Raw genomic sequence first — 21676 nt, 5'->3', positions numbered from 1 at the left:
ACCTCCAGGTGTCCTTTACTTCCATTTAAACGCTCTTTCATTCAAGTGGCAAACGTCTCCACTTCACTTTTTCCCACAGAGTCTCTTACCCCCTTTTCCCCTGGCCACTGGCATCCCTCACCACCCATATTAACACACAGCGTCCTCCTGGCAACACTGTGCCGGACCCCTGCCATCACCACAGTGCTGCCAACCAGTCTCCATGGCAGTGTGACTGTCAGATGCTGAGATGGATGCCTGTTTCAGCCAATGGCAGAGCAGAGTGAGGTTGTCATGCGCCGTGAGACCCCGCAGTGGACCAGCTGAAGATAGTATTGGGGAGAAAGGGTGAATGCGACGCAACAGGCGCACACAAACATGCACACACACTCACATAAAAGTGTATGGGGTCCCTACTCAGGCTGTCAGTACTGTTGTGATGTATCATTTATGTTGCCATTGTGTGGCCTTCTCCTGCAACATGTTGACGGAGGCATTATTCTGCCTTTTGACAGATTCCCATACATTCACACGCTTTTAATAACACATGTTAATGCTCCAATAGGTTTATGACAGGTTTTGAAAATTACCACATGAAATATGAGCCTTTAATGGGCTTGCTCTCCAAATTATCTGGGGTGGTATACTTTGAATTTCTAAGTCTGAACAAGTGGGAGAATGATCACTGTTTATAAGGCCATTATCTGTCTGTGTGCGCATACATACACACACCACAGCCATGCACACAACAGGCCTAGAAGACAAAAGATGTGCATTATAAACTTTAATCTTTTCTTTTAAATGAGACCTACTTTTCTGTGTTTAATCAAAAAGTGTATAGTGATTGGTGACATATATAAATTCCCCAGACAAAAATCAAATAGCCTAATCTCCTTACAGCACATTACACTACTTCATAGCACTTTCATTAACGCTCTGAGCAAACTGCTATGCACGCACATGGATTTTTTAATATTCTTTTCATGGTTGCTCTTCTGTGTGTTTGCACAGACGTACAGGGTCATGTGCATTGTGTATTTATGGTTCTGTGTGCGTGTTCTCTCGCATTAAAGGCATACATGAATTCATTAATAACAATCACTCCAGTAAAGGGAAAGCAGGACCAGCTTACTAGATTCACTGCTGGGGGGAAAGGAAGCAACAAGCTCCCAGATTCCTCTTGCCTTTAGGGACTGAAGTGTATTTTCCCACTGCCTTCCTCTCAGCAATTCCTTAGTGACATAGAGAGGGAATCAAAAATGTTCCTTCACTGTACTGAATCATCTTAAAAGTATTTATCTGGAACAGATACAGTCACATAAAACACAGACAGGTCCCCCAAACTAATAGTTTTCTGTTGCTGCAGAGCCAGCTATTGCCGAAGGACAGTTGTGTGACTGCAATGGCTGCAAATCCCAGTAGCTATTTGGTACTGACCAGATGTCAAATGGTGCGTATAAACTCTGAATGATTCTGGTAAATGTGCACATCAATTTGAATGGTGCCTCTCGGATCCTCAGCACTCTGCCACAAAGCCTATCTATCAGTTCTAATGCCAGTTAGACCGGCTCCTGCTGGTCCTACAGTGTGAAGCTGCTGCCAGGCTGAGCCACCGATTGCCCATCTGCTCCATCAGGGAGAATTCTCACTCCATGTATTTGACTTGTTTTGAGCTTGGCTGCAGAGAGCTCATTAGCTTTGCAAAGTGAGATATAAAGACAGATAAAAATGCCCTGTCTGAGCAGAGAGAAGTTAAAGAGGACGCAGACAGATGTGAATTGACGCGTTTGCGTATTTGAAAGAGGAAGACTAGATGGAGGGGCAAAAGTGGAGAGAAGTCTTTGTTGCTTCAGACATGGGCGGACTGAATATGAATAAAGAAGTGGCAGTGAACTTCCCACTTCCTTTTTATGGGACGCTTTAAAAATTCACTGCAATTACCAGCAGAGATTGATGTTGGGGTTACAGTCCTACAACCAACACGTGACCCTTGAAATTCACACACACCCATTTCCTGTGTTTCTTTATATCTCAGTGAGTTTTTGTGTGGCCATGCCCAACAATCCATGTAAAGGCATTTGTGTGTGTGTGAGAGTGTGTGTGAGAGAGTGTGTGGGTTCATATTTATGAAACATGCTCTGCCCAGTCATACCGTGGGAGTTAGCAGGTCATCTTCCCTTGCCATTAATCACTGCCGACAGCTCATAAGTGCCCAATCTGCATGTGAAAGAACTGCGTGCGTTTGTGTGTGTGTTTGAGCATGCATGTATTTGACTGTTGATGTGCGGTTGCCTCCAAGAACCCTGGCTGCTTAATGAATTTGGATGCGACCTCTGGTGATACTGATCTAACATCACCAGCGGCATTTGTGCTGCAGCTACAACTTAGGTCATTGTCAGCTCAGTAGGTGAGTTCTGCATGAGGCTGATTGTGTGATTAAAAAAAATAAATAAATGTGGGGAAAAAAACAGCAAAAAACAAAACATGAAGTAAAAGTTTTTTGGTTTGTTTTTTTGCTTCATGATCACCTGCTAACAGAAGCTTTTAATTAGTACAACTGCAACGTGCTGAAATTACATTTATGAAAATGTGGGAATAAAAAAAGACAAAGCAAATAAATATGAAATACGAATACAAGCACATAAAGGAAAGTTAACATCCATCCCACTCAAAGATAATCTGAGCAAACTGTGTTAGTTGTTTGTGTGACCCCGGCTCACAAGGACACAGGAAGGGCTCTGTTATATATTTTTCATTTCACAATGATGAAACTGACTGTTTTTCTGCTCATCTCCCCGGATAGAACCAGGAATGTCAGAGTTTCTGTTTTCCAGGTTCACTACAGCTTGTTGCTTTACTGGAACGTTTGGGATTTGGATCTCATTGAATAATTGTGATTTCTCTCTCTCTCTCTCTCTCTCTCTCTCTCTCTCTCTCTCTCTCTCTCTCTCTCTCTCTCTCTCTCTCTCTCTCTCTCTCTCTCTCCACACCCCAACATGAAAGGGACTAGTTTCGCTATTTGCATTTTTACGCCTGAGTGTATTTTTCAAGTGGGAATAGAAATTCTGTGAGTGGTGTCGAGTCCCAGCGCTGCTGTGTCCTGGAGTGCATCAGTCTGCCTTTTCATCTTCGCCCTAGCCAAACTGCTCTCTGTTTTTCTTCAGCCATACCATCAGTTCCTCTTTCTACCTCTCTCTCTGTATCACCTCGTATCTCTGTCCCTGTCTGTTACTGTCTTTATATTTACCTCATTTTCACACAGTGTTTTGTCAATTTGTTGAATTGTGTGTTTGTATTAACTTTGGGGGATGTTAGTTATGGTGGTATTATCATAACAGTAGTAGGACTCAAAATGTAAATGAATGAGAGATTCATTATCTCTGTCCTTCTGTCCATACTGCCACAGCCCTTTACTCTCTCCTTCTGCTGTCTCCTCTGTTCACTCTGCTGCTGCTCAGCTCTGTCGCCACTTTTCTCTCTGTCTGTTTGTCTTTGCAGCTTTTCCACAAAGTGTTTTCATTGCCACACGAGCTAAGCTTGTATTATGCACATCTGCAGGGATTCTCAAATTGCACCATGGCAGTGCGGTGAGAAAGATTCATAGCACTTCTCCGTCTCTTCATCTGCCACAAAATTGTACAATTAGTTCCAAAACTGTTGTCTCGCCTGCCCTTGTTGTAGCAGTAAATTTGTGGCACGTAACAGCAAGGAAATTGTTTTGAAAATGGCAGTGTTTTCTGTCAGAGGGGGTACAAAAAAAAGAAGGGAAGATGTATGGGTATGTCGGTGCATGCTTCCCTGAGTGCTTCATAAGAACCAGCACAGAAACTATTTCTGCTGTTCTGTATGTTGGCAGTAAAGATAGGCTGCTGAGGGGATCATGCGCAAACAAACAACACAGCAATAACCCGAGACAGTAATGTGTGTTTGCGTATCCCGTGTGAGTGTGTACGTGTTTGCTTAGGAGTAAATCGCAGCCATTACACTGAGAGGTTGCAGCCGAGGTGATTGGAGAACAGCAGTACTATTAGAGGGTGATTACATCTCAGTCTCTTATTACACACCAGCAGCTCCTTGTAGGGCCGCTTCGCTTGACACCTCGTAAATCTGACACATTAGGGGCCGCATGATGCATGTACTTGCACACAATGTCACAATATGTTGTAGTCATGTGAAAACCTCTTAAATCACTTAGCTTTTGATTATCAGTTTGAAGTCCAATTAAAGAGTTTGATGTTTCTCTACATGATTAGAAAATTTACAACTCCTGGGTTGAAGAAAACCTTTGGAAATCCCGCAGGGTGCAATAAATACATGTAAAGAAAAAAAGAAAAACAAGGTTGTTTTTCTTAGTTTTTCATCCGACAGCATTGATAACTAGGTTTGTTTGTACCATCGTGCGCATACACATCAGCATAAATTCTGCACAACACTACAAATGAACACACACACACAAATATACGCGCACACACACAGCTGGCAGAGTCAAACAGACACATTTACGGTGCTGTCGACATTGTGTGTATTTATGGATGCAGTCTGTGTGGCAAATTTATTACTGTCAGAAATGGGCGGAATTATTTCTTTTTAAATAATTAGTTTTGAACCACACACGCAGACACAGACGCACACATGCACTGTCTTTGCATATTGATTTGCACATCGATCCAGGGGATGTTAAAGCTCAGATGTTATTAATCATAGCTGATTATGTTTTCAGGGATGCGAGTTGTGATTGAGGAGAGGAGAGGAGTAGAGAGGAGAGAGCAGAGGGTTGTGTTTGAAGGTTGTGTAGAGCAGAGGCCAGCCGGCACAGCACTGCAGCTCACAGCACAGCTTAATACACAGATGGGTCATCACATACATTTTTAAAGCGGCTGAATGTGTTTGCTCTGTGGGCACTGGACCACGGTGTTGACTTGGTGTTGTTGAATTATGACAAATGGCCAGATTATCTGTCTGGGAGATGTGTCTGTGAAAATGCACACTCCAGTTTCAGTAGTCCCTGCACAGTTTGGTCACTACAACGCTGTTTACTTACGGTAAATAATTAAACTGTTCTGTACGTCCGCACACTGATTGATGAGTCTGGTGGCATCCTGCCCTTGCCCTCTGTGATATGAAGGAAAGATTGTGTGACATGATGTCATTCCATCGGTGCAATCATAGCCGGACTCAGACCCTCATTATGTAGTGACGGCTCACAGGGACGGAGAGAAGAAGAAGGAGGGGGTCCTGGAAAAAAAATGAATGATGAAAGGAGAGAAGTGAAGAGGGGAAAAAAAAGCAAAGGGGAGAAGGTGGGTGAGCAATGGGTGTGAGGCAGGAAGCAATGAAAGAAGAAAAAGAAAACTGCAGGATGCCAGTGGATGGAAGAATTAATAGTACAATGGCATGGGATCAAACGAGTGAAGGAAGGAGTAAAAAGCTAATGGAAAGAAGGGAGGACAGGGTGGAGTGGATATGTATGTTCAACTCAGACATCAGTGCTTCGCTTTGACTCTGTAGTTCAGACTTTTAATTGTACACGAGTTGATAGGTTTGACTTTGCTGCAAATCATCTCACACAGCACACCATGTTTTATTTTTATATGTTGCTACTTGTCTTCTTTTATTTCACTACTGCATAAATTCAACCTGAACAGACTTGCTTGAGATAGTTTCGGTAATCCATCACAGTTTTGCAAAAGTAAGTCTATGAGTATGCAGCAGTGTGTGTATTAATTTTTAAAAGACTGCCAGTGGGAAACTAGTGAGAGCCGGCTACCAAAAGCAAATTTTCACCCCAGGAGGCCATAAATTAAATATAACCCCTTACACCACATCTGTGTTTTAGTTATTGTTTGTCTTTGCGTGTTGTTTTCTGACATTCCAGCTTCTGAAGGCGACGTTTCGAGGAGGCTGATGAACATACAGCTCATTCACTTTGTCTTTTTGGTATCTCACCTTTTCTCTCCTCCTCTCTCTTCTCCAGGTGTGATACCAGAGCGTCAGTTTGGGGGGACCCAGTTTGTTTGCAGTGTGGTCGCTTCCCACGTTAGCCACCAGCCCTCCACCAGCTTCAGCTTTGTTTGGATCGCTCCACCACCCGGCACTGGCTGCGTCAACTTCCTGTAAGTCACTGAATGTACATGCGAAGAAAAGAATGAGTCTAACAGAGTGTAAGACGGAGAAATTGCAAATGAATGAGCCTTGTGACACAGACAAGGACCTTTACAGCTGCTGCACATCTAACCCTGACATGGAAGTCATAAACTCTAACAATAATATCCGTTAATGTTATGTGGCCGCATATTGACCCGTGGAGCCTTAGAGATCAGCTCACATCATGGGTGGTGTTTTCTTTGTTGGGGGCTGCAGACAGGATGTTAAAAGGCCATCCTGTCAGAGAGAGAGCATGCATGATGGCTGGAAAGAGGTGAAACCAGGGACAGACTTGGCGTGTGTGTATATCCCCTAATTACCTTGCTCGACATGGCCTTTGCAGTAGCAGGTGTGAACGTCTGTGTGTGTTTTATGCCCTGCTGAGAATTAACGGAAATATCCCCATCCTCTCATTCAATGGGCTCGCTCGCCCTTCTCGTTGGAAAAATGTAAGCTGTTGGTCATGTGTGCGCATCACACCCATCCCCCGAGGATGGGTGTGATGCGCACACACGTTTGGCACCCCAAAAAAAAAAAATCATTTGATTGATCTTCTATTACTTTACTATTTATTATTAGTTTTTTGTACTATTATTCAGGGGCAAGCAGCTTACATCTCACAGGTAGAGACATTCCCTGAAACCTTGGCCCAAGAGAAAATGGCTCTAGATGTGCACTTTTAAGAACAGCCTTGGTCTTTCCTATTTTCTAACCCCCCCCTCCCTCCTATGGTTTATCTCGCTCTTCATCATTTTCTCCATCTCTATCTGTTGGAAACACCCTCCAACTCTCTTTCCCTCTAGTTCTCTTGGCTGGTGATTTACGGCCTCATGCTGATAATCAGTCAAAATGCAATTAGCAGCTGTTGTGGGAGAAGCGTAGAGGAAAAGGGAGTATTCAGATAACTCTGTAATGTGGTGCTGTGCGTGCTGCTGTGACTTTGCATGGGGCAAAGATCTTGAAGAATTTCAGTCTTCACAGTATTCATACACTTGACAAGTCAAATCTCAGACTTTTTTAAATCCAGGACAGCCCAGTGTATTTTTAAACGAAACACAAAGTTAAAAGCATTATTATTATTATCATCAGAGATTTGAATGGCTGGATAGTCAAATCAAACTGCAGACTAATCCCTCCTTTTCTTTTTTATCACCAGTCATCCTCTTTCAGAACTTGAAAGACATTGCAAATTGCACACCAGTGTTTCATAAAAGCCACAACTAAATTAAACACTTTGGCAGCATTTGCAAAAATCTTTCAGTGAATTCCTGGAGGGACTCGATAGACTTTCAGACAGAGACTTTTATGGACAGACTGACAGAAAAAGGATTCAGCTCGGGAATTTGCTGAAGTGGAGCCGCCATTTAGACAATATCCACAGACCCAAACAGATTTACTGGCTTTTTTGTCTGCCAGCAAACACATTTACTGTTGAGTATGTGTCAGCTTACTAGGACTGTGCGTTTCCTCCGTATTTGTGTGTGTGTCAGCGCATGAGCCGTGTGTTTGCGTGCAAGTGTAAACCACAGCGGTATGCCAATGCTGATGACAGTGGGGCTGGCAGGGGGCCACCACTATATGACAATAGGGACCCCTGCGGCTGACCTTATCAAAGTCAGCCAGTCACACTCCAGCTGGCTAGAGACTGCTCCTCTCTCTCGCACACACACGCACACACTCACTGCACCCTGTTACAGTTCACAGCTTCCATCTCCAACAGTATATCCCCGTCTGCACAACTCAGTGGGGGGAATTCAGCAGGCGAGGCCCCTGTGTCCAAAACCAGGGCCACCTTGGGTGCCACATCAAATTTCTCAGGAGCGCACTGTCAGAGTTGTTACTCCTGAGGGCAGGATCAAATCCATGTGTGAGGCTGCCGTTGTCTGTCATACTTCAGCATCTTGGTTTATATGAATGGGCTGCAGAAATGCAGTTTTGTGACAAATGCCACAGTCAGTTTAAAAGTCAACCACGATGATAAAAATATAGAGCTATGGATGTCACAGAACAGACATTTGTCTTGACAGCACAAAATGTAAATAATGCAATGTCCTGCCCTTGCGCACAACACTTGTGCCCTGATGGATACAAGGACCATTTTCCACAAGCGGTGTCCATGAGTGTTTGAATTAAAGCCACAGACATCCTACGTCCTTCACAGGGCTGGGGCCCGGCCCGACGCTGCATTAATATGGGGCCCATGAGCAGTTTTATGGGCGATATTGTGGGAGTGTTCCTGGTAACAGATCACTAGCCGGAGTGTGATAGAGTGCAGTGACGTGGGGATCGAGAAGAACTCATTTTCTGGGTGGCTGTAAATTGCCACCTAAAGAGATGTGGAGGCCTTGGAGGAGAGGAGGCAGAGAAGGTGGAGGAGGAAGGAGCAGACGTACATCCATGAGAACAGTTTTTATAGTTGCTATATGATATCAGTCAGTCCTTTAGAAAGCAAACTTTTCTGTTTTATATCAGTGTAGATCCTATATAAAGCAAAGCAATTTTAAGCTGTAACATTGGAAGATACTTCTTTATGTCGTTACTGAAGAATTATTTGATAGTTTAATGTTCAAAGGGAACCATCAGTTCCATCTTACTCTTACTCAGGCCAAGAGAAAACCCTTTCTTACACAAAATAAAAACCAACTCAGGCTTTAATGATTGCATAAAACATAGTTGTGCCCCACTTTTTATTCTTCTTGTGCAGACATGACAGTCCACAATGCCACACAATGTACTGAATGCTTTGCTGCACTTAGCAGAGGTGAGAATGGTTAATAGCTTCCTCTGGTGAATGCAAAGATGCACTGGTCTGTGTGTTCCTTTCTTTGCCTTTATTCTGCTTCACTTCCAGCCCCAAGGCAGCAGTCGGTGCTGTGTGTGTGTGTGTGTGTGTACACAGGGTTTTATATGTAACCAACTACAGCTACCTTCAGAGAAGAATATTCAACCCACCGTTACAGAACTCTTGCTTGTGTCTGGGTGCTGGATGCAAACATGGAGCCCTGAATGAACATGTCATTGTTTATTGGTATGTGTGTGAGATGTGTTTTTGAGCTGTAGTGTTTTGTACCGACTCCCTGTGGGACTCAGACAGCTGCTGGGTTGGAGATTGCTTTAATTACTGGATGTGAGCCCCCCCACCCCCCCTTCCAAAATGATCCCCTGAGGAGACGGGTGCCTGCAGATCTAATAGCACACTGTTCGTGTGTGTCATGGCATGCAATGTAAGTGTGTGTTCAAATGTGTGTGTGTGTGTGTGTGTGTGTGTGTGTGTGTGTGTGTGTGTGTGTATTAATATATACCATACAATATATGCTTTTGGTCGTGTACGTTCTTGTGTCTGCATCACTGCTACCTGTTTCTATGTGGAGACCGAGACAGATTGAAGCCACTTGTTGGAGCAATTAGGTGGAGAAATAGAAATGAAGAGATGGAGGGCAGGTGGGTGCTCAAACACTCTCTTGTCTTGTTAGCTTTAATTGAAAAGAAATGGTTCCGATATTGTAATTATGCTGGGTCTTGTTGCATTGTTAATACTGCCATCTGTCTGGAGGGGGCTGGTCTGTGTGCAGATATGCACACAACTGTACCGTATAGTACACTACAGTCCACTGTTGATATCAGTCCACTCCTGCACATGGGTCGCAGTCATTTTAGATACTATAATGCAGATGTGCAGCTAAAATTTCAGACCCATGCACTAGAGATCATTCAGGACCCTGAAAACAGTGTAAAATAAAACAAAAGCATCAGGTGCAGATGTCCTGTTTGGAAACATGGCGGCTCAGTCACAGGATAAAGTGATCAATTCAAATTTGGATTGAACTTTCCATTTTTTGATCCTGACAAGCAGAGTGATCGACAGCTTGTTGTATTAATCAGAGGTCAAAGGTCAGAGTTCAGACATCAGGCTGACAGATAACCTATCTCACCCAGCTCCTATTTCTCCTCCTATTAGTCTTCCACATTGATTTGCTGTTATTCAAGTCAATCTTGGAGTCTGTTTCAACATAAAATCACTGGTTAATGAGCTCCCCTCATCATTAAAGCTCCACACTGGCCTCTGGCTGTGTGACTGATTCACTGTAGACATTGAGCCAAGGAACATGAATGATTGGTTCAGGCCAATCACATTTTTGGCATTGTAGATATAGAAAAATTGGGGGGTAATGCAAAAGATGACAGAACACATAAATCCGATCCACTTTTCCGATCCGACCAGAGCCACAAATCTGACACAGTCCACCCATATAATTTCAATTTTCATATATCACACATTCACACACGACAGCAGCTCCTATATCTCTCATACCCATGTGTTTAACCTTTCTAAAATTTCAAAATATGTCACTTTTTTTTAGGATGTAACAGTAAATCACTGCCTTTAAGAGGCAAACCCATTCTCGTGCTCCTCAGCAGATCACACCCCAGGCTCCTGTTGCTGTCTATCTTAAAGGTCTCTGCATCCATGATAGTGTCTTATTTCCCATGGGGCAGTCCGTGACCCCTTGTAATTATCAACATACACCTGTGTACACAGAGACACACATGCACACACAGATATGGTAGTACAGATCGGTGCTCTGATCAATACTGCCATAAATTGCCTGCATCACGTATGCACTGCACCAGAGACACAGTCTCATCAGGACGTTGCCGTCCCATCTGCTGAGACGGTGACCTCCCTATCAATCCCAGATGAAATAGAGCGTGGAGTTTGAAAGAGAAATGCACTTCATTTTAAATGCAGCAAAATGAACCATGCTCAAGGGACAGGAGGGGGGTCGGCTCCAGATGTATTTTGTGTGCTCCATTGTGACTGACAAGATGAAGCCCGGCAACATGACTTGTTGCCGGGCTTCACCCCTCTGTTGTTTGCTCTGGGTAAATACATTCAATTCTTCTCTTTCTCCCACTCTTGTCCTGATCTGACCCTTTTAGAAAAAAATCCAGTTTTACAGTACAGCAGCTTTTTGTGAGACTGAAAGAAAACACCTCGTACTTACCTGAGCCTGAAAATAGGGAGTTTTTTTTAACCTCTGTTCTATTGTCTTTTTCCTCACATATTTACTCATAATGACTGTTGTTTTCCTAATCCCTCTAATTATTACTCGCTAACAGTAGTCAAGGTCAATTGCTCCTCTCTTGGCTGTATACTGAGCAATAACTGCACTTCTTCTGGCTGTATTCGGAGCCGTAACTCTCTATGACCCTGTGCTAACAAGCAGGTAATTTGCCAAACAACTCCCAAATCCCTCCTCTGTGGAGCTTCATTAAATTTGCATGTTCTCCAAGAGCCTTTTTTTCAATTAATTAATTTAGTAGCAGAGGGAGGGGGGAGGGAGTAATGTGATTTCACAAAGCCAGTCACACCTTCTTGGGCTCTGATGGTGATGAAAATGTCAAAGCTGGGGTCGAATCAAGAAAACCTGCTCAACATTTCATCCAAGCTCCTGAGCAGCGATGTTCTAGAGAGAGCCGAACACGCGCTCGCTCAGCCTCTCTCATCGTCCCATCTTTGCTTCTCCATCTTTCTGCCTCTCCGTTCTTATACTCGTCCTCCCTGATTGCGATGCCATAACCACAGCTGGTCCTCAACATGGAAGATAAATCAACCAATTAGGGTGTATTATTTTAAGGGCTTGGTCCAAATGCACCAAATCAGCGCTGGCGACTGGAACTGCACCCCACTGAAACTCCTCATATTAATCATGATTACCAACAGGCCTAGTGAGCTGGAAGAGAAAATGAGCTTTTAATTGGGATTTGAGGCGAATGGGATGGGAGTGTCGTCTAACGAGGGAAGAAGAGTGTATGTGTGTGTCCTCTGCCCTCAGATCTAGTAATTAGTGTAGGGAAGGTTTTTTTTTTGGGGGCCTTTTGTTAAAGAATACACTTTGAAAAGTTTGTTTTTGTGTTAATGTTCCTGTCTTTAAGGTTGCATTCGCTATATTTAACTGCATGTATATGGCTTAAGGGTAAATCAACTGTCAGGGTTCCCCACTGTGTGTGTGTGTGTGTGTGTGTGTGTGTGTGTGTGTGTGTGTGTGTGTGTGTGTGTGTGTGTGTGTGTGTGTGTGTGTGTGTGTGTGTGTGTGTGTGTGTGTGTGTGTGTGTGTGTGTGTGTGTGTGTGTGTGTGTGTGTGGGGTTAGCAGGGAGCTGTCAAGCCGGCTCCTGGGGGATAGTAATGGCCAACAGCAACATGTAATCTAACATGGAAGACATGCTTGGTAATTACCCACTCCAGGCCCTTTTGGGAGCTCTTTGAGTGACAGCCTGTCCATCTGCATACATGTTAAAGCTCATGTGTGGCATGAAGTGTGTGTGTGTGTGTTGATCGTATGCCTTGCTATTTGACAGCAGATTGTGGACTTTGAAGACAAGGCCATCTAACCCCCCATCTCTATTTCCTCTGACCAACCCCCCCCAATCTATCCATCTCAGTCTCTCTCAATCCTCCTCTTTTTCTCCATCTCCTTCAATCCCTCTCTCTTTCCCCTCTCTCAGATTTGCTCCTCAGACTAATGAGAGGGGAGAAGATGACAAAAGATGAATGATCCCTCGTTTGAATCAGAGGAGAGTGAAAGGAGGAAAAAAAAAACAGCAACACATTTAGTTCCTTAATTGCTTTTTCCCCCCAAAGAAAGTCAAATTAACATTTAGATGTTCAATAAATGTTTTGTGTGTATCCACGCTGTTCGGTGCCTGCGTGTGTGTGGCTCCCTGAGTGGAGATGGTAATGAGAGACACACGCTGAGGAGCCGCTGGAGTGTGACGGCAGGACAGACGCTGGCGTCGCGCTGCGACGATCACACACTCTCCAGCTCAGACTAAATGCCCTCTCCTGGCTACTGTTTTAATGACATACGCGTTATTAAGTCGCACATAGTCAGACCACTCACTCATACACACACTTCCAAGGGAACAGCAGCAAATTTCCCACTGAATTTGTCTCCACTGACATTTGTTCTGTCTTTGTATTTATTGAAGGTGAGGAAAACAACATCATTAGAAACAGACAAGTACTGTACTTGTCTGAAATTTTCAAAGACACCTCTGTATAATTTACAAAGTACTTTTTATTCATGTACTATGTTAAGGCTTGTGCTTTATATTGCAGTGTACCTTTTCTGTATTTCGTTTCAAATACTGCACTCTTGACCCTGCTCCATTTATTGGACATTTGCTTTGCAGATCAGGAGATGTTGCCAACAAAACATATTATCAGTTTATAAAATATGACACATCCGAATAATGTTACCAACAGTATGTAGTTAAAACTAGTGCAACCTTTGTTCATGTCAGTGTTAGAATATCAAAATGCTTCTTACAACTTACAACATCAGGACTCTGCATAGTAAATTCTCATACTTTTAAAATGTCAATGATGTAAAAAGCTTTTTCCTCCAACTCTGCTGCCTGGATTATATTTGACTGTCTCACTGGTACATACATCAACACACCTCACTAATGCAGCCCCTTTGCATTGATTTAAAATGGGGAAAAAGTCTGTCGTAGATGCATCATGCCTTGCAGGACCTTTTTTCTCCTACCTGGTTTGATAAAAGGTTGCTGTCATCGAGGTGTGTGTGTGCATGTGTGTGTCTAAAATGTGTGTGAGGTCAAACTTGCTTCTTGACAGAGCCCCCTGTCCCTCGTCACTTAACAGAATCTGTTTAGTGAACTTGACTTGAGACAGTGTTTAGTAAATATTTAAGAGCCTTGTTCCTACATCCCCACCCGCTGTTCGTTACGCACCATCTTTTATTCATAAATACCAAACTCAAATTAGTTTTCGCCCAATTCTGAAATATGAGTGTAATTATGTATGTTTTCTCCCCAGCTCTGCACATGCACTGGAGCTCTTTACTAATTAATGAGGGGTCTATTCATTATTCATGAGCTGAGATGAACGTGTAAATGCCTTGGCACCCATAAATGCCTGAGTCTGCATTGTGGGCCCGAGTAGGGCAGAGTTTGGGAGGTGCAAGGCAAAATCCACACGGGGTGGCAGAGAACGAAAGAGACATAAACAAGCTGGAGAAGGAGAGAGCATGTGCAATAGATGTGGGGCTCACTGACTCAGGTACCTACTATATTCTGTCTCCATGAAGCCTTCCTTATTTTTAATCCTCCTCTGAGTTTGTAATGTACGGTTTGTTGACTGGGTGTGGCACAGCACTCTGCACAGCAAACTGTCTGGATGTTTGACATTCAAGTTGACATAGAGTGAAGTTGAAATCTCAGTGATGTTATCCAGAGCTCTATTTGTTTCACTTAGATAATAGAAATGTTGTGTCATGTCTTTGGACCCTGGGAATTCCCTGAACACTGAAACAACAGTGTAAGGAGCCCAAGTGTGTCCTTACATGGCAGAGACCTGGACAAAGACCTCCTATTTCCACAAGTGGCCCTTGAAGGGACTTTCTAACTGTATGTGGGTGGCACAGAGAGTTTGTCATTGCTGTGTCAATGTGTGTTTTTAGTGTGAGGTTGCTCCTATTTACAAGCCACAGATGATGTTCATTATTAATACCGAAGCCAAATTACAACATTAAAACATTGTCTGGGTGCCAGGCAGATGAGACAAGACTCCAACTGCTCCTCTCTCCTTGATCGAAACATGGTAACGCTCCAAGCTGTCAATGAGGAAACACGTCATGCCTGTGCCTGTGTTATTTATCCTCCTTACATTTTGACCTCAGTCCCACTCCAACCGTTTTCCCTCTGTGTATTCTGTGGGGAAAACCAAGACCGTACCGGAGGAGTGGCACAGCTTTTACTAGCCAACTAAAAGTGTTGTGCCATCTCCTGTCGCCTCCTTCATAGGGCCACTGCTACACAAACCATTTTGCTGCCTTCACTAAATGGAATGAGCTACAAAGGGCTCTAAAATTTTACAATTTTTTTTTCCAATAACTCTTTTCAAGGCCACTCTGAAGAATGCAGCGCACACTCACAGAAATCTTTCCATCTCAATCCCTCTCCTGTTTCTGAGTTTCTTTTATTTTTTATTCTCTGGCTATAATCCTGTGTTTTTACAATGCCTATTTTATTTCTATTTTTATGCTTATCATCACCAGTTGCTGCTGCTGTTGCAGCAGCAGCAGTTGTTATTGTTGGGAAGAGATGACATCCCTCCCTATACTTCTCCAGCCTCCTCTGTACAGTATGCGTATTCCCCACTGTCATTATGACATTGCATATGAGAGTGTATCTCTTTCCACATGGCCACAGAACAGTAGAGCACGACTCAGTATCTGTGTATAAGATCCCACTGCACTCGCAGCCATTTCACCCTCTTTGATTTTTAAACATCTCTCCATTTTCAAATGAATAATGCATTTTGAGGCCACTGTAAGGAATTTATTACATCCTATACAGTAGCACGCAACATACTGTACAGTTACATTTACACTGACATGCACAAACGCTTTATGGTAGAGCAAAGCACTTATATTGGAAGATATATGATAACCCACTCTAGGAGCTGTATGAGCACAAACATTTTGTCATGTCATCAATGCATTAACATGAAAGAGGAAAGTAAGTATGTCGATAATAAAATCACAATTATTATTATTAAAATGCAGTCATAGAAACAAGACCTCCAACTTTGCTCCAAGATAAGATAATAATCCAGGGCATGTGTTGTTAGCTGAGCTCACTGTTGCTTTGTGTTTTGTCATGTCTGCCATTCACATGTAAATATTATTCTATCCCACATAGCCTCTGAGAAGCTAGTTTATTAAAGTTCCCATTTTGACAGGGCTCTGAGGGTATTTCTTTTTGTTTTCACCCTAAAGTCACATCATAATGAAGTTCATAAAATGTCTGCTTTCATGTCGGATGCTCGAGCACATTTTGGTTTGGTGGGAAATGACGCCATCTGTGCTGTATTCATCTTCATATATTAAGGACAGAGTAGTTAACTTTCCCAGTAGTGCTGTTTGTGTTAATGCTTCGTCTCTCTTTGTCTCTCTCTCCTCCTCAGTGCCACAGCAACACATCGAGGACAGATTTTATTCAAGGATGCTCTGGCCCAGCAGCTTTGTGAGCAAGGAGGTGAGTAGCAGGCACGACAAACATATACCCCTCTCCCCCCGTCATGACACAAACATGTTAATATACTGCACTTACGGGCAGATAAACCTGCACAGATGCACATAATGTTTGAGCACATGTGCACCAACATGTTCACTCACCTTCCCCCCATCATACCTCCTATTACTGTCTATCATATGCACGAATAGTCAAAATATGGATGACACAGTATGGTTGATATGCAGCTTCTTCATGACAGTGGCATTGCAGCACTTCCTGCCTCTCACTAATGATGCAGCTAGAGCCAGAGATATTTGGATGTCCTATATTGCCAGCTTAATTTCAGCTTATGCTAAACTCAGCTTTTTTCCCCCCTCTCTCTGTCGGAGATTTACGCTTTATGGCCAACACTTCTTACATCCACTTTCTGTGACAGCCTTAAGTAGCTATTGACAGACAGTGCAGTCCCACTCTGCATGCTGAGTGTGTATAATTGCTTGTTTACAGGAAAGAAGCCTCCTCCTCACTCAAGAACTCCTCCTTGTATATCATATTTGACTTTAATGCTAAAAGTAGAGAAGCACTTTAGCTGCTGATAGGTTTTTTTTCACAGTTTCAAGGTAAAATAACAAATTTTGCGCTTTAAAATATGCTTAGTCTATTAGGGGAAAAAAGTAATTGTACCTGGTCTCTGAGGACTGTTTATTACAAACATGTCCCCTAGCAGGTCATTGGAGACACTGCAGACGATTGTAGCCCTTGCCAGGCAGAGTGCTCAACTTGATGGCTCCATGCCACTTGGAAAAGATGGGGCACAGAGCCCTCAGTCAGGCCTGGAAGAGTGACAGAGAGTTAGCGACAAGGCTTCTCTCCTCTGTCTCCTTGCCCGAGCGCTCATCCTCTCACCACCACTGACACACTGCCCGAGTCTCCTCCCTCTGCACATGAAATATCTGCAGCCAACAACAGTCACTTAGTTGTTCCCTGCCAAAGCTCTGCAATATCACACTAACACACAACTACTCACAGCAGACAAGCTGGAAAGTAAAGATTTAGACCTTGTGATGCCTTGGAGGACAAAAGTTGTGAATGAGAGCAGACAGAGGAACTAGCAGAGAGGTAATGTAAAAACTGAAATCTGTAGGGAGTGAATGGATGTGCAGGTATGAGGGATGGACAGTTGGTCATGGTGATAAGGGATACATAGGAGCGATAGCTGAGGAATGTAGTGCTATAAACTAATGACAGTTTCATTGTGTCATTGGTAAAGGAGAGCTGGGAGGACAGAAGGAAATAAATAGGTGAGACAAAGAGATAGTGTTAATGAGAAACTTGAAGGTCATAAATTGCAGGCGATGAGTGTTGGGTAGAGGTTATGTGGTAATTACACATCATTAACCAAAAAAAGTGGGCAAAAAGTAGATGTGAACGGATGGTCGACCTTGTTATCGGCAAATTCCTTTGACAGCCAATAGCGCAACACTCTTTCTGTTGCCGAACTGCGCCAGAAAATCTGAATTACAAATGAAAAATGAACATGCCGCAGGCAACAGAAGGCAAAGACGACTGAGGAAAGATGATAGAAAGGAAGGAAGAGAAACAGAAATTAGCCTGATCATTTCTGGTCTCTTGTGGATTTTCCAATAAGCACAATTTTTCTCTCCTCTGCTGATCTAACTTACCGTTGTCAGTTCCTCTTCCTCTTTCCCAACCAGAGCCTGGAACTTCAAAAAAGCGATGCAGATTTTTTTTTTTTTTTTAAATGTCATGAAACTGGACTCTGCAAGACTCCTGACATAAAAATGAAACTTGAGAATTACTTTGACATTAAACAAACTTTGCTTTGGTGCAGTAAAAAAAAAGTTAAGTGTGATGAGGCAGAAACCAACTAACTGTAAAGGGGAAAAAAAACTTTACATAAATTAAATTTATTGTCTCAGTTCCCTTAACAAAGACAGACTTACCAGTGGGTGAAGCAGAGGCTTGTCGACGAGTCCTTTCCAGCAGGATCAAATCGGCTACAGTCCCAAATTCAACCGCAGAGTGGCAAAGAAAGTGCAAGCTGCTCCGAGCAAAGTTACTTCAAATCTCAGCATTAGTATTCAAAGTGGAATAAAAGACACAGGGCCAGCTCAAGCCACTTCAGAAGTTCATATGCTTAAGACTCGAGCTTTGAAGAGCTGGAGAAATGAAAGCTATCTAAAGCAGGGTTATGATCCATGGAGGAGAGGGAAGGAAAAAGAAAAAGAGAAAGGAAGGGATGGAGAGAGAGAAACAGCGGCAAGGCTGCTACAGTAGAATAAGAAGGCAATCAGGGGTGATCAGGCAGGGCGAAGACTTAAAGAACAAATGGACAGATTAGCCAAGGAGATAGAGAAAGAGGGTAACGCTGGAGTGTGAATCTGAGCTTAGAATGATAAAGAGGTGGAGGGAGACGGGAATCATTCAGTTAAATTCTAATGTAAATAAGAGATTTAAGGATAAAGATAGAAGAGGAGAGATATAAGTCTTGAACTCGCAGGGGGAAATCTGGCATGAGGCACTAAACAGGAAACCTTTCTACAAGTTCACCGAGACAGGTTATCGTTTCTGATATTTCCACTCTGCTGCTCCTAAAATACAGACATAAGCAGAGGTTGGATTTGTGTGTTTGTGGTTTTATGTGTGCACATGTGCATCTAGCATTGGAGGAACCTGGGATGCCTGGTTCCAGACATACCGCTCCCCCCTGAGCGCTTACAGCTTCTTTTTGCTGGGCCAGCATACTTCTCCACCCCGTCCCTTCAGTCTACCTCCGATTCATCCCTCCAGCTTCCCTTCCAGTTTGCTTTGATCTACACCCCATTACTTCAGCCCACAACCAGCACAGAAAATCCCCATATTTTGTTGATATTTGTGGATTCAGAAGACAAAACTAATGGGAGTCTGACAAATGCTGCTGCAACTGAACAAAATCTACAGCACGACCGAGCGGTTCGTGACACCAATCAGCACATCGCCAGATTATTTGGACAGGCTCCTTGAGATGCGTTAAAGCATGATGCAGCAAAATGCAAAGTACCGCCACTGTTTTAAATGATTGCAAGTATCAGAACAGACAGGCGGGAGGATGAAACAGAAGTTCATTTCTGCTGTGCCTGAGCAACCATAAAAAGACTTTAATGAGCCCAGATGAGAGAAGTCAAGTTGGGGGATAAGGAGAGGTAGGGGTGGGTTAGGAAAGGGTTTCTCAGTGCTAAAGGGTGGAGTGGTTGTGGGTGTTGAATGGCGCTGCAGGCCGTCCATCAGCTCTATCTCCTGACAGCAGGGCCAGCAGTCCCTGCTTTCTGCCCAGCTTCGCCAGGTCCCCTCATTTCCAGCAAGGGAATAAATCAGGTCTTTATGGGCCTGGCCGAGTGCACTGCACCCCAGATGGATTATTAAAGGGACATATAACTCAAAGAGGCCACTGCTCCCAGAGGGACGGCTGATCACAGCGCAACAGAGGAGGGACGGGTGGCCTCCACTCTCCCACCTCCACGCCACCCACCCGGTCTGCCAGCCAGCCTGCCTCCCTGGCTGGACTCCAGCCCGCCTGCCATCCCTCATCACTCACCAGCGAGAAACCTTGAGACCTCAGTCGTCTATATCTCTTCCCTTCCTGGCTGTCTCCTCTAGCCTTGTTTTCTCCGCTTTATTTCTTTCTTCCACATCTTTATTTCTTTTGCTCTACTTTTAAGATTTTTCCTTTGTTGCTTTTTTTTTGTTTAATTTATATTTGAATGACATCACTTACTCAACATCCAACAAGTGCGGAGTGACGATATGTGTTGGTGTGTATACGTTGTTTCTCATCATTTCTAACGGTAGCATGAAGATGTTTGCTTGAAAGATTAACACAGAAAGCTGAAATAACCCCATCCTTGTGTTTTGAGACACTCGTCTTTATCACCTTGACTTGAAACACACTGTGAAAAGCTAACAGCTAATCTGAAAATAATAGTGAAACCTACACATGTGCTGGCTTCCACTCCAGTCACCTGTGATTATTATGGTGATGCCAATTGAAGCACACACAAGGGCCCTGAGTGGAGTGGCTGTAATCTGACCTTGGAGAACCACCTCTTTTTAGTCACCGGAGAAGAAAAACAACAGCATCCTGGGTCCTGGTGAGTCAGTAATTGCAACCGTCAGTTAGACGAGAGCAACCCGACTTTAAACGCAGTTCGTGTCGTCAAGGATGTGAATCAGACGAAGGCAAAAGGAGCAAACGAGAGGAGAGCAAGGGAGATCGGACGAGTTGGTACAGTTTGCGGGGTGCAGAGAGACAGAGGAGAGAGAGGAGATTAGAGCTGGGAGATGGAGAGAAGAGGGGGAGAAGATTTAACATGACTTGTGCCCTGCGCTCTTTGTGTTGAGATGTCTGAGTCTGCCAAAGCTTATGCTCATTTAGTCCCCCCTCGTATCACCCCAACCATGCTCATCAGCACCCAACTGATTTTAGCCCCGGTCTAGTTTACTGAAACCCCCCTCCTTTTTTTTGTTGCTCCAAAATATGCGTGCATTTGTGTGTGTGTGTGCATAGCAGAGAAATAGCAAATAGGGTTGGGTCATCTGTGGAAGGCAAAGCCGTCTGAGTGTGTGTGTGTGTGTGTGTGTGTCCCTCTGTATGCTTGTGAGTGTAAGCCCTGGCCAGGGAGATACTGGCATTAGCAGAGATGAGCCGCTAATAGAGGAGGCAGTAATTGAAGTCTTTAAGAAAGTGAGAGGGGATTAATCCAAGTGAAATAAGCGCCACTGTCTGCTCCCGATGCACAGAGGGTTAGGCAGAGAGAGACAGAATGGGTGCGGATGGAGGGGTGGGCAGCAGGGAGAGATTGTGATAGAAGGAAAGAGAGAGAGACAGCAGGAGAGTGCGATGAAGCATAGAGAAAGAAAACTGTAAATTAGGTCTTTTTGGAAGCTTGAAGGGATTATCCACCCAAAAAAAAAAAAAAAAAATCTTACCGGCCTTTCTCCAGCCAAATGGCCTCACTAGAAAGACTGAGAGCGGTTTAGAAGGGTTTGTTTAAGAGAGAGATGGGAGAAGACTGTAGAGAACAGAATATCAACCAAGCATTTATTGCCATGTGAGTTTGAGAAGGTGGATTACTGGGACTGGAGTTTTAGTACAAGCTCTTTTCAGGTTGAATTTGTCAGATGAACACATTCTCATGTAAACTGAGCAAACAGCTGTATGTTATATTTTTTATTATAGCTTAATAAGAATAAACCACGAGAAGCACGAGATAGTTACCCATGCTGGGAGTGATGTTTTGAATCAGCAAACATTGGAGGATTAGGGGGGGAGGAAAGGAGTGTGCGAGAGAGAGGGAGAGAGAGGAAGAAGGCCCTTTGATCTGCTTTTAATGGGCTTCATCGTGGAGCCTGAGCCACAGCCGTGGAGTTGAGCGTCAGGGTCCACCAGAGCAGCAGCAAACAGTCGCAGCCACTGAACCGCCAAGCTCTGTCACACGGGCCGCTAAGACT

The 21676-nt window shown here is 43.8% G+C and overlaps 1 protein-coding gene across 2 annotated transcripts in view; it reads left to right on the top strand.

Moving 5' to 3' along the window:
* The window catches only part of reln (reelin), a gene marked incomplete at its 5' end in the record, with an annotated part of 88675 nt that overhangs the window by 28528 nt on the left and 38471 nt on the right, over positions 1-21676 (top strand). For both annotated transcript variants that reach the window (XM_083974039.1, XM_083974038.1), the window contains 2 exons: positions 5954-6092; positions 16119-16189. In XM_083974039.1, the coding sequence (XP_083830165.1) occupies positions 5954-6092; positions 16119-16189 (210 nt within the window). The remainder of the gene's footprint in view (positions 1-5953; positions 6093-16118; positions 16190-21676) is intronic.

The sequence above is a fragment of the Trachurus trachurus genome (assembly GCF_905171665.1).
Source record: "Trachurus trachurus genome assembly, chromosome: 6".
NCBI lineage: Eukaryota > Metazoa > Chordata > Actinopteri > Carangiformes > Carangidae > Trachurus > Trachurus trachurus.
Note: the sequence above shows the minus strand (reverse complement) of the source record. Positions and strands in the feature narration are given on the sequence as shown.